This window comes from Sinocyclocheilus grahami, unplaced genomic scaffold (assembly GCF_001515645.1).
Source record: "Sinocyclocheilus grahami isolate Dianchi unplaced genomic scaffold, SAMN03320097.WGS_v1.1 scaffold153.1, whole genome shotgun sequence".
Classification (NCBI taxonomy): Eukaryota; Metazoa; Chordata; class Actinopteri; order Cypriniformes; family Cyprinidae; genus Sinocyclocheilus; species Sinocyclocheilus grahami.
The window spans coordinates 2,215,070-2,227,753 of record NW_015505332.1 but is presented as its reverse complement, the minus strand read 5'-3'; the positions used below and the strand labels follow the sequence as shown (position 1 = coordinate 2,227,753).

The following is a 12,684-nucleotide window of genomic DNA, read 5'->3' as shown; positions in this document are numbered from 1 at the left end:
TGTCTATGCTTTGTTCTTTAATTAACTTTATTTGTTTATTCTTACTCCTTACTTCATGCATATATTAAGGTAAGAACATATATTATTAGGGGCGAGTAAAATCTGAAATAGATTAAAGGACAATAATAGATTAGTGAAAAAAAGGCAGAAAACAATGGTGCAGCAACTCTTGCTAAGTTGAAAAACAGTTTACAAACAGTTACAAAATCAGAAGTCCATCCAAATATAAAAAGTATTAAAAATTCAGACAAACTAAGAAAACTCAAGTTCCTTCCTCAAGTTCTCTCTGTCACAATTTTTTAATCTTTTTGTCTATGCTTTGTTCTTTAATTAACTTTATTTGTTTATTCTTACTCCTTACTTCATGCATATATTAAGGTAAGAACATATATTATGTAGTGCTGTCAAACGATTAATCGTGATTAATCACATCCAAAATAAAAGTTTTTGTTTACATAATATATGTATGTGTACGGTGTTTATTTATTATGTATATATAAATACACACACATTCAGTATGTATTTTGATAATATTTACATGTCTATACAGTACATTTATATATCTATTATTATATATTATATATATAGTTAATATATGAACATTACATATTTTTCTTAAATATATACATGCATGTGTTTGTATTTATATATACATAATAAATAACTAAATAAATAAAACTCATATAATATGTTAACAAAAACTTTTATTTTGGATGCGATTAATCATTTGACAGCACTAATATATATATATATATATATATATATATATATATATAAATATTCCGTTTTGCTTGAGAATATCTAAATACCTAGAAGGTACTTTCTGTCAAAAATGTGATGTTATATGATGCTAAAAACCTGGAAAACTTTGTCAAATCTAGCAATTAGCTCTTCCTCACAACTTTTAAACTCAACTGTGCAAACATTTTGCATACAATCAGTGAACGTGGACGGTCTTGTTGGCGAGCCGCCTGAGACTACCTTTTTCTTTTTTTTAAAGATTTATTTTTGCCTTTTGTGATAGGACAGATCAGACATGACAGAAACCGAAGTCAGAGAAAGGGGCAGTTTTGGGAAAGGTTCTCGAATCAGGATTCGAACACGGGACGCCCCGAAGCGCATACCAAGTGTTTTGTATGATGGCGCTGTATGACGGCGTGCTGCCCACAAGGCTATGTCGGCGCCAACGAGACTACCTATTTTACCAGCCTAGTCTCTAAAACCCTACCATCACCCACCAAATACACTAATAAGGGAGTACAAAACACTTGGTATATAAAAAACACTAATTTGATGTATTGAAGTGTTCATTTACAGCTTTAAAACAAGCAGAGAAATCCTAGGAAAAAAGATGAAAAAAGAAAGATGGTAGAGTACAATAGTTGATTTTGGTCACAAGTCAAAACCTTAGAGAGGCTAAGCAGTCTAATTATAGTGGTTTAATCGAATATCATCCTACAACATCTGCTTAGCTGTTAATCTTTCTATTTCTCCTCCTTGTTTAAGCAGAATGAAGAAAGACACAGAAGCTCTTGAACTCCTCAAAGAAGTGCAGCTCGTCAGAGAAGCTGCTGGAGAAGCCCAGATCTTTGCATGAGGTCTTGATTGTGTGAACCACACAGACAGGGATTGTCTCAAAAAGCAGTTCAGCCAATGGCGTCATCGTGATCTTCTTCTGCTCTGAAATCAGGCTCTGTATCCGGGCTTTATCGACGGGTTCAGGCGAGGCGCTGTAGGAGACTACAACGTTTAGCTTGTCATCTGACGATGGCACCTGAAAGCGACTCTTTCCCGTCAAACCGTGGAAGTCTTTCTTGCTGGTGAACATGCCGGTGGGGGAGTTAAAGACGCGGACTGACCAGCAAACCCAGTCGTACTTCTTTTTCAGGTGCTCTACCAGCAAGTCGGCCAGTTGCTGGTTGCTTTTGTCGCTTTGGTCTCTCACTATGTGTTTGGCGTCCAGCTCGGCCTGCGTCGGAAAACTGTTGATGCAGTCTTCAATCACGACGTTCATTTTATCCTGCACCACTTTCATCTTCTCGCTCCAATCTTGAAGCAGCTTCTCCTCATCGTCATTGCCTTTCAATGCTGCGTGTCCCAGTAAGGCGATCAAACCGATGCAGAACAGTTTCTTGAGTGTAGCGCAAAACTCCTCCACCACTCTGCGGCTCTTCTGCTCATAATTCAGAGTGATTTCCAGCACAGACTCTCCTGAGAAGTTATCTCCGGTTACGGCGTTATAAAGAGTGTGCAGGTTTTTATCACCCCCTGTCCTGTTGAAGTGCTCCAGGAACGTTTTCTTTCTGACATCTCTGAATTTAGGTTTCGCATTCAGGACGTCCATGAATTTGCGGAATTGGTTGGTCAGGTTCTCCTCCACGGAGAAGTAGGTTTCATCTATGCCGCTCTTTTTGATCTCCTGGTTTATCTGCTGGACTTCTTCAGAAACGACTTCCAGGCGATCTCGCACTTTCTGGAACTGCTCCTTCATGTACTCGGCCTCTTTGCTTTCCACGTTATCCAGCGCCAGCTTCAGGATCGGAGCTGCGATGGAGAACACGGGGAACAGATCTCCAGCGATGCTAGCCACCACTTCCGCACCCTGCTCAAACACTTCCATGACGGTCTCGACGACATCCTTCTTCTGTGAAACAAGTTTTTGCAGCTGATCGGCCATCTTTCAGTTTCAAAAGCAAAAAATGTATCTGTGTAAAATAAGATCATTATATAAGTACTTGAAACACCATAATTTTATTTTCAGGAAGTTGTTTTTAGTTTAAAGGAATAGTTCACCCAAAAAATGACAATTTGCTGAAAATGTACTCACCTTCAGGCCATCCAAGATGTAGACGAGTTAATTTCTTCATCGGAACATATTTGGAGAAATTTAGCATTACACCAATGGATCCTCTGCAGTGAATGGGTGCCGTCAGAATGAGAGTCCAAACAGCTGCTAAAAACTTCACAAGTAATCCACACCACTCCAGTCCATCAATTAACATCTTGAAAAGTGAAAAGCGGCATGTTTGTAAGAGACAAATCAGTCATCAAGTCGTTTAAAATTTTAACAGTCGCTTCTGGCCAAAATATGAGTCCATAATCCATAATAACGTTTCCTCCAGTGAAAAAGTCCATCTTCTGTTGTCTCTCACATCAAAATCCACCAACATATTTGTTTAGAGCTGTTTTAGACTGTTTTCACTTGTAAATGGTGCTTTATCTGTGCATATTTCTCACTTAGATGAGATGACTTTAGAGGACACAGCCGGAAGCAACAGTTTGAAGTTAAAACATATTAATGATAGATTTGTTTCTAAGAACATGCAGCTTTTTACTTCACAAGACTGATGGACTGGAGTGGTGTGGGATACTTGTGGATCATTGCGATGTTTTTATTAGCTGTTTGGACTCGCATTCTGACGGCACCCATTCACTGCAGAGGATATTCTCTCAAAATGGCTCTGATGAAGAAACAAACTCATTTACATCTTGAAAGGTCTGAGTGCAAGCATATTTCCAGAAGTTTTTTTTCTTTTCGGTGAACTATTCCTCAAAGGCTCTGATTTACTAAGGCTACTTATTTGCTTGTGCAATCGAACAAATTGCATAGGGCTTCAAGGCCATATTGCAGGTGATTTACTACATAATATCCAAAACCACACCCATATTTAAAGGAGGCTTTTACATGTAATAATACCAAATGTTAGCCATGTAATGCATTTAAAATATATATATATTTTGCAAAAATAGACAAAACATGCTATTTTCTTAATTGAAAAATTAAGTCAGCTTTTGTAAGTGAGGCCTTTGTCTTCCGAGTGTGGTAAATGGAAAGAAACTTACATGTGTTAGTCCTTGTTTCCTCTCAACCTTTGAGTGGTCAATTTGAGTCAGGGTGGGCTTGCTATAAAAAGATAAAAGAAATGAGAAATGTGTTATACAAATCATAAAAGCAGCAACAATACACACCAGGTGTATGTACACATGCTAACAGATGCTCGCTCTCCCCGACAACCACACCTACACATTCATGAAAGAAATGGGCCAGATGCATTCATTCAATTCAAACATGCACTAAAAGAAATGTCAAATAATGTTTGAACATAGTCACAGTATGCAATGCATAAAAATACAGAGGACAGACATTTCAATTGGAAACAGTTCAAATGGATTTCCCCTTTTCCAAATGTTCAATGATGCAACACAGACTAGGCCAGTATAAAGCTTTGCTTTTTTTGTTAAGAGAAGAAAGTAGTGTGTTAGGTCATTTTAAAACTTCCTAGAAGATCATATTCACTACCAGTCCAAAGTTTGGACATACTTGACTGACTTAATGTCTTGTGATACAATTTTTTTTAAATAAAGTTGAGTAGGTGTGTGCAAACTTTTGACTGGTCTATTACATAAGATGTCTGAACAAATGTTTACAATATAGGCTACCATGTAATGATACGATTATGACAAAATTCACCTAAACAACTGATGATTAACGTTTTCCATTAACGTTTCTGGGCTGGTGCCAACAAAGGTGTGGAAATGATTTGCAGGCTAGTTCAACTAGCTGAGCAAGAACCTTTTTTCCAAAGCACCTCAGAAACCATAGAAACAAGACAAGGAAAACACCATGTCAGCTTCTCTCCAGACATCCACGTTATGCTCTTTTTCACTGGGCAGTAGCTACAAAATTGCAGTGTTACAAGATGAAATCTCACTAATTTCGCAGTGTTCACCCCTCAACCAAAACAGGCCTGTATGCATATTTGAAATGCGGACCATTGTAAAGATCTGTTGGCATGGATCACACAAAATGAATGACTAATTTAAGACACTAAGTGTATTTTCTTATAGCTCCATTAGCTTATAGCCTCAACTGAATTCATAACACACACACACATATTAAAAAAGTCAGATCTCCTATGGGTTACAATCCAACGTAGCACAATTTCAATGATAACGCATGATAAAATTATGTTGTTACAATTTTAGCTGTAGTTAATGTAGCTGAAAATATGTTTCAAGTACATTTGTCTGTTTATGAAGCAAAATATCCAAAGATTTCTGATAAAACTGGTATGAGGCCTGTTATTTAACTACATTAATGACGCCGTCTCGAATACTTGATTCTGATTGGTCAATCACAGGCGGGCCTGGAAATATTTCCGTTACCGTTGTCCAGGGCAACTTACCATTCGTCCACAAAACCTTTGTGTCCTTAGCGGTTTTTAAAAAAAATTTCAATTGAATTTTATTTGACATGTAATAGGCCTACTTGATATCTTTTTATTTATTTCTATGTTTGTTTGTTAAGCAGTCGAAGTATAATACGTGGGACAGCGTAAAGTCATAATGACAGTTGGTCATTTTCAGTGTTGGGGAAAGTTACTTTTAAAAGTAGTGCATTACAATATTGCGTTACTCCATAAAAAAGTAACTAATTACGGTACTTAGTTACTTTTTATGGAAAGTAATGCGTTACGTTACTTTTGCGTTACTTTTTAAATCTGGACAGGGCTTGCTTGTTTGTTTGTAAACTAAAAAAGTTCTATTTTTGGCAAATATAAAAGCCTTTTCACACCAAAAGTGAAATGAATACGCCTCAGGCTGAAGGGACGGTAAATGTACGTCCGTACAGTAGAATGCAGAAGAAGAAATTTCAACACACTTCAGCAATAAACAAAGACACACAAATGTTTGTCTAGAGTAATTTGTGCTTATTAGTACGCTTGAACTGGATCATCGACGGTCAGAAGCAAAGACATTGGTTAATAGAATGGGATTAAATACATAAAGGATATTTGTGTTGTTTAACATTTAATTATTGCAGGTTTGCGTCATATTCTGAGTTGCATTATTTGTATTCATTTTGAGGAATACTGAATCTGTGGTTTTTTTGTGTGTGTGAGTAAGATGAATTAATGCATATTCATATTTATTTTGAACTTCAGTTGCATCTTCTGATTTCTCTCTGCATGGGGACAGGAGAGCTGTCAATCAATAAATTGGAAAAAAAAGTAAAGCAAAGACATTGGTTAATAGAATGGGATTAAATACATAAAGGATATTTGTGTTGTTTAACATTTAATTATTGCAGGTTTGCGTCATATTCTGAGTTGCATTATTTGTATTAATTTTGAGGAATACTGAATCTGTGTTTTTTTTGTGTGTGTGAGTAAGATGAATTAATGCATATTCATATTTATTTTGAACTTCAGTTGCATCTTCTGATTTCTCTCAGCATGGGGACAGGAGAGCTGTCAATCAATAAATTGGAAAAAAAAGTAACTTGCGTTACTTATTTGAAAAAGTAACTCAGATATTCTCTTGTAAATTAAAAAGTAATCCGTTACTTTACTAGTTACTTGAAAAAGTAATCTGATTACGTAACTTGCGTTACTTGTAATATATTACCCCCAACACTAGTAATTTTCGCAAAATAAACAGCTTCAGAGAGACACGACATCCCTGTCGCGGTTTATTTGGCGATAACACCCAACTGACTGTACGTTGCCCCGTAACGTTACCTGCACCCAACCGACGCAAAGGTAGGTTAATCAGTCCTTGTTTTTGTCCCAGGATGCAGATTAGTTCATAACAAGTCCACCGACACTTAAGAAAAGAAGGGTAAAGTTAAGCGAATACATTTTCCCTTCAGATAGGATTTACTTCAGATATCAGGCTGGAAAAGTTAATACAATGCCTGTTGACATAAGAAGCACTTCCTGGTTTAGTCTGCAGCCCGTCGATAATAGCCAAACAAACGATAATAGGTAACAAATGCGATTAAATTACAGAGAAGTTAATTTTTGAGTGAAAAATCTATCCGTTATGCAACTCACTCGTGTTTAACACTAACATTGATGTCTGGAGAAAATGTCAGACTGTGAAGAGAAACGCCCAAAACTTTTCATGAGCAAAAACTGAAACTACAGCGCATAGACCAACGAAACCATCATGTTACTAGATGTTTAGAGAACAAATACGTTCTGTTATGGACCAAACTCACCTTCCAATCGATCACAAATGGCTTTGAATAAAATAAAGCTAAAGTTCAGGCTCTGTCTCGCTCAGCGTCTGATCACGCGCTGGTTCTTCTCTAAAGCGCGTGGCACACCCTTCTACACTCTGAAGGAATTTCAAGTATTGTCCTTTATCCTTTACAAAATTTACAACTGTAACATTTTTTCCCACCAAAATACGATGAATGGTTTATGTGTCTGGTGTAAAAAGTACAAAATGTACGGTTTACACCAAATTACTATAGTAGGCTACAACTTTTGTTAAAGAGAATTACATAATTGTCCTTTACCCCTTAGGATTTATCACAGTAACCACAGTTTTCACAAAAATACTGTAGTGCAGTTCTAGAATTGAAGTGTTGTCCTTTAATTATTTACAAAATGGTTACCATAGTAAGTTTTGTAAGGGGAAATCATTTAAAATATCTACATTCAGTCTCTTTTATGAGTCTCTTATACATTACTTTTAAAATATGAACCTAATGTTAACCTTGCAAATGAAAACAAAGCTGTGACGGATTGACATACAGTAAGTTTAATAAAAAATACATAATAAGGTCCATTTGGATGGCTGTTGATACTTTGAAACAAATTTCTAGATCATAGTTGTTTTATTTGTGATTACATACAATCATAAACAAGAAACGGACATGATTCTTGGGTTACAGAGTATATATAGCTAGATAACTGAATGCTTATTATAGCATTTTTCCAGTAAAGACTTTTTCTACAATCTAAAGTTTAAATGAAATGCTTTTTGATTGTCAACACCACGACTAACAGTGAAATCCCATGAATCTGTTGATTGTATAAGTTTTCTCCACTCAACCGCTCTTTTAAATGTATTCTAAACTACAAAACATAAAAAAAATTTAATCTGAATTGTACGCATTTATGTTTGGTCACACACAAAAATGTCTTTATGGTCCTTTTATGCACTGACATGGGAAAATAAAGTGAACCAGCAATAATATACTTTCTCATTGTAGGTGCACCGTAACAATTCAGTCATCGTTTGCTTTATAATGTTCATCTATTTAATACAATCAAACTTTCTAAACCAGAAGTATTTACGTAGAAGGCTGATTGCCAATTTAAATTTTTCGCATGTCTATTCAGAATGAATGCACAGGTATGCCTTTTTGTGACTCCCAAAGTAGAAACATTCTGGCTGGAAGTTGTTTTTCTCTTCTACTTTCTTATAGCAGCTAATGGCATGGACCACAGTGTTGGGAAACATCTTCCACAGCGTCTGAGCCACAGACTGCATGTCCCCCTTCAACTTTTGCGTCTCTATCTGATCTAGAATCTGGGTCTTGTTAATCGGTTTTGGGTCTGCACTGAAAGACACCACGATTCTGATGTTGTTTGGGGTCAGAAGATCAAAAAAGTTGCCACCTCCACCACTTCCATGGTAGTTTTTGCCAGCGAGCCAATTCCAGAAGAATATGCCACTGTGGTTGAAGACCCGAACTGACCAGGAAACCCAGTAATATTTCTTCGCAAGGATATCCAGTATAAATCCAGTGAACTCTGGGTCAACGTTGGCTTGACGCTCCAGAAGTTCACGCTCCACATCCGTCTTGGCCTGCTGAGGGAAATTCTCAATGCAGTCATCCACCGCCGCTTTCATGCGTGTCTCTACGTCTTCCATGCGATCCTGCCATTTCTTCACCATGGCCTCGCCTACCGCTCCCTCTTTCAGGGCGGTGTGACCCATGACTGCTATAATTCCCATGACAAATAGCTTCTTCAGTCTGGCACAGAACTCCTCCACTGGCTTCCTGCTCCTTTGCTCTGTGGTCACCACCGTGTCCAACATGGCATCTCCAGAGATATTCTCTCCAGTTACAGCATTGTACAAAGAATCAATGTTCAGATCACCACCAGTGTTCTCATACTGGGTTATAAACTTCTCCTTCTTCTTCTCCTTGAACTTGGGCTTAGCATTGACAAAGTCTTGAAACTTCTCATATTGACTGATTATCTTCGCCTCGTAGTCAAAGTTCTGCTTATTCATGTTCGTCCGCTGCAACTCCAAAGCGATTTGGTCGATTTCATCTCGAATACCTTCAAGTGTCTGGTTGATCTTTTCAAACTGCTCAGCCAAGAACTTGGCCTCTTTGCCCTCTGGGTTTCCGAGGAGTTCGGCCGAGGCCAAAAACACGGCCTCCAGGATGGGGTGGAACTGTCCCACAGTGGCTGCTAAAACCTCGCAGCTTTGCCCCATGATTTCCACTCCTTTCTCGATCTTGTCCTTGTTCTCCAAAACCCATTCTTCCACCCGATTCATTGTGGTTCAAAGCAGAGAGGCTGTTTTATCCTTCTTACCCTTGTCTGTAACAGATCAAGGCATATATATCATAAAGTGGAAGCCACAACATAAAAATCAATACTAAAATCAATGCAGACATTTCTAAGGGTCATATTTGTTTGCGCAGGATGGGACCTTAACAGTAACCTGAGATGAATTGGACAGCCAGACCACAGGGGCAGAAATACCAGAGTGTTTGTACATTTATACATGTTTTCCATGGGCTCGAGCCATTTGAAAAAAAAAAGAAAAAGACAAATTTCTGGTCTTGTTCGGGCATGTCCTGTTCCACCTTACACCCCACCAGCTAAGTCTCTTCAAATTATACAACAATAAAGGCAGATCAGTGAGATCAGGTGTCTACTATAAGAATTAATAAAGCAAACATGCTAAAAGTTTTTTGTGCATCAAAGCACACTTTATTATTAGTATTGTGTGCACACAGTCGTCAAGAATTGGAGAGCTGTTCACTCCCCTCCTTTGGGGAATAATTCAGCATTTAAACCCCAGATGTATAGCAAAGCAGATGTTTTCAGGAGGGCTTGCTGGGAGAATATATTTGACTGCTTTAGCTGTTAAGCATTTCAGGACATTTCTGGGCACTTCCATTACACAAGGGAGATGATCTCACACTCGTATCTAATTCCCCAAGACTCAATATACAGAAAATAGGCACACCCAGATCTGAGAAAATCTGTAACCAATACACTTGTCCTCCGGTGAAATCATATTCTACACCATATGACTCAGATTTTTACATACAAAGTAAACAAACACAAATAAAAATACAAGACTAAACCTGACATTTGATGAACATATTTCAAACATCAAACACATAATTTGGCTCTGCTACAATAATGCCTCACATAACGATTTAGTGGATTATGTGAACAATTATGGAAATTCAGTAGCTTTTATTATGAATGATAAGCATGTAGAACTCGTATTTGGAATTTATGACTCAACAATGCATCTTTTAAAAGAGCATTATGATCTCAATGGAATTAGGAGCAAAACAATACTTACTGAACAATACAATGATCCTGATTGTTTCAAGTCCTCCTTTGTAAGAATAATTAAGATGGCTTTGAAATTAAAACTCCAGGATGTGTCCGATTTGAGAAAGAAAATGACTTCATAAGAAAATCAAATATAGGAAAATAAGTTTCAAATAAATTCAGTCTAATGATTTGTATCAGAAAACACAGTTTTGATGGTTCTACTCTGTGGAAAAAAGGAAAGGAACCAACCAACTGATTCTAAAAAAGAGGAACTGTTCAAGTTCAGAGCCACATCCCTTATTTCTATCCAAATGCTGCTTAGAGCTTCGTGGCAGTCAGTATATTGACTTTAGCACAACATCCAGTGTTATATGCTTATAATATGGCAGGATGTTGTGCTTAAGTCAATATTGACTGGCATCTACATCACAATGATTACCACAAAGTATCTTCTCCAACTCTTCATGACAAAAAGCATAGATCACAGGCCAGCTATTTTTATTTTTGTATTTTGTGACATTTTATTCAATGCTCTATAAAGTTTTTGAAGTTGTGCCAATAAAATAACAAAAAAAGATGAAAAAAGAGAAAGGAAAAGATGATAAATGGAAATAGACAAAGATAAAAAAAAAGGATACTCACCGTTAGTCTGGTGAAATGTTCAGAGGTGTTCTCTAGTGTTCCAACAGAGTCCAACTAAAAGCACCAGCCTCCCAGGGTCCACATGTATATATAGACTCTCTCCTGCGGCACTCCCCCTTCAGATTAACTCCATCCCCTGCCAGCATTCCTCTGAGCCCACTAGAAGAGACGAGGGACAGGCACACAGACAGATAACATCCTGTAAACATGCCTTCTTTGAGAAAAATCAGCATGCAATGGTATAGTGCCAGAAATGCTTAGAAGCGTCTTTCCATTTGAAACATCCTGCATGCTCTGCCCTTCTACACGTGTTGTCATGGGTACAGACACTCACAGTGGCTTCTATGTGAGACGATATGGCAAACCGAATAAATTACTTTTTAAAATAAACTAAAATCGAAAACAGTTATTTTAAATTGTAAGAATATATCACAATATTAATATTTTACTGTATTTTTGATCAAATAAATGCAGCCTTGGTGAGCATAAAGACTTCAAAAACATTATATAATTTTATATATAATACAAACCCTCTCATGCATAATTAATTCAATGACAAAGATAAATATATTGTTTTTTTCTTTCATCAAAACAAGAATTTAATTGTTCCCATTACACATTTGTCCACTGCATTTATGCTGTCATAAAAATCTTAATGACATATAAAACTGATGTACCAGAATTATGTGTATGTCAAAAGATAAGTAATTTGCATATAATATCACACTCTGAATGGCCCAAACAATAGTGGACACCATGCATCAAAGGGTTAAATTCATTGTTTTTATATGCAAATAAATAAACTGTAGTCTTTACGTTGTTCTTCTTTTAGGAGACTTTGGCGAGAAACATGACAATCTGAAATTTGCGTGAAAACAGCCCTTGCGGGCCCGGTGCTTCTAGGTCACTTCCGTCACCCTGCTTTACATGCCAAAGAAAGACTCTACTGTTTTCAGCATGGCAGGCGGACAAACCCAGAGCCTTTGTGCTGAAGCAGTCGCTGGGACACGCTGGCATGCATTGACTCGTCTGTAGAAGAACAGTGGGGGGCTGTTGTGGATTACAGAGGGTCTGGCTTTAGCATTTCAAATCTTCATGTCACTGTTAGATCTCGCACTATGCAAATCAGTTTCGCTAATAAACAATGACGTACACAGTAACACCTCTGGTGCACATGCATGAGAAACAGTAAAAAGGGCCCTAGAGTGTGATGTGGCAGATTAAGATCCATACTTTCCAAATGTATCTATTGGAAGTGCAATCAAATGACTAATGCACTTAATTTCCTAACTTTAAGAATTAAACTTATCTTCCCATATTTTACAGGCATGAATGATACCTCAAAGTGTGCAATTACTTTTCACCTAGCATTGACTTAGAAACCACCCAGAATACCATAGCAACACTCCAGAATTAATGAAAATGTAAGCATATTGTTTGATTTGTTTATGTTTTCTTTGTCTAAAGCACATCCACACACTATTAGGCAAAGATGGTCTGAAATATTAAAGCAATGAATGAATGACTGACTGAAAACAGCTTCCATATCTTGTAGTGTTTTAAGGCGTGTCTTCTGAATAGTCCTTCACTGTATTTGACATCCCTGCCCATGCATTATTGTTTCTAATTTAGCATGAGTCATGATGTAAAGTTATAAAAGAAGTGGATTAAGTTTTTGCTTTGGTCTGAACAACAACAGCAAATCTGTCAG

General features: G+C 37.2%; 1 protein-coding gene across 4 annotated transcripts; it reads right to left on the bottom strand.

Moving 5' to 3' along the window:
* Positions 1–1,146: 1,146 nt before the first annotated feature.
* LOC107592460 (uncharacterized) lies at positions 1,147–11,166 on the bottom strand. 4 transcript variants are annotated; one of them, XM_016281983.1, is made up of 3 exons: positions 10,974–11,166; positions 3,844–3,904; positions 1,147–2,705 (listed from the first exon to the last, which is right to left on the bottom strand). In XM_016281983.1, the coding sequence occupies exon 3, from the start codon at positions 2,675–2,677 to the stop codon at positions 1,502–1,504; it is 1,176 nt and encodes a 391-aa protein (XP_016137469.1). In that variant the 5' UTR covers positions 2,678–2,705; positions 3,844–3,904; positions 10,974–11,166; the 3' UTR covers positions 1,147–1,501. The 4 variants fall into 4 exon arrangements, with proteins under 4 accessions (XP_016137469.1, XP_016137468.1, XP_016137466.1 ...); XM_016281982.1 differs by lacking the exon at positions 10,974–11,166 and adding an exon at positions 7,004–7,175; XM_016281980.1 differs by lacking the exons at positions 1,147–2,705; positions 3,844–3,904 and adding exons at positions 7,554–9,353; positions 10,357–10,463 and having other exon boundaries at positions 10,974–11,108.
* Positions 11,167–12,684: the final 1,518 nt, after the last annotated feature.

Bases quoted from the DNA above. Each gene is read 5' to 3' on its own strand.
- LOC107592460 (XM_016281980.1), bottom strand. From the start codon at position 9,309: ATGAATCGGGTGGAAGAATGGGTTTTGGAGAACAAGGACAAGATCGAG.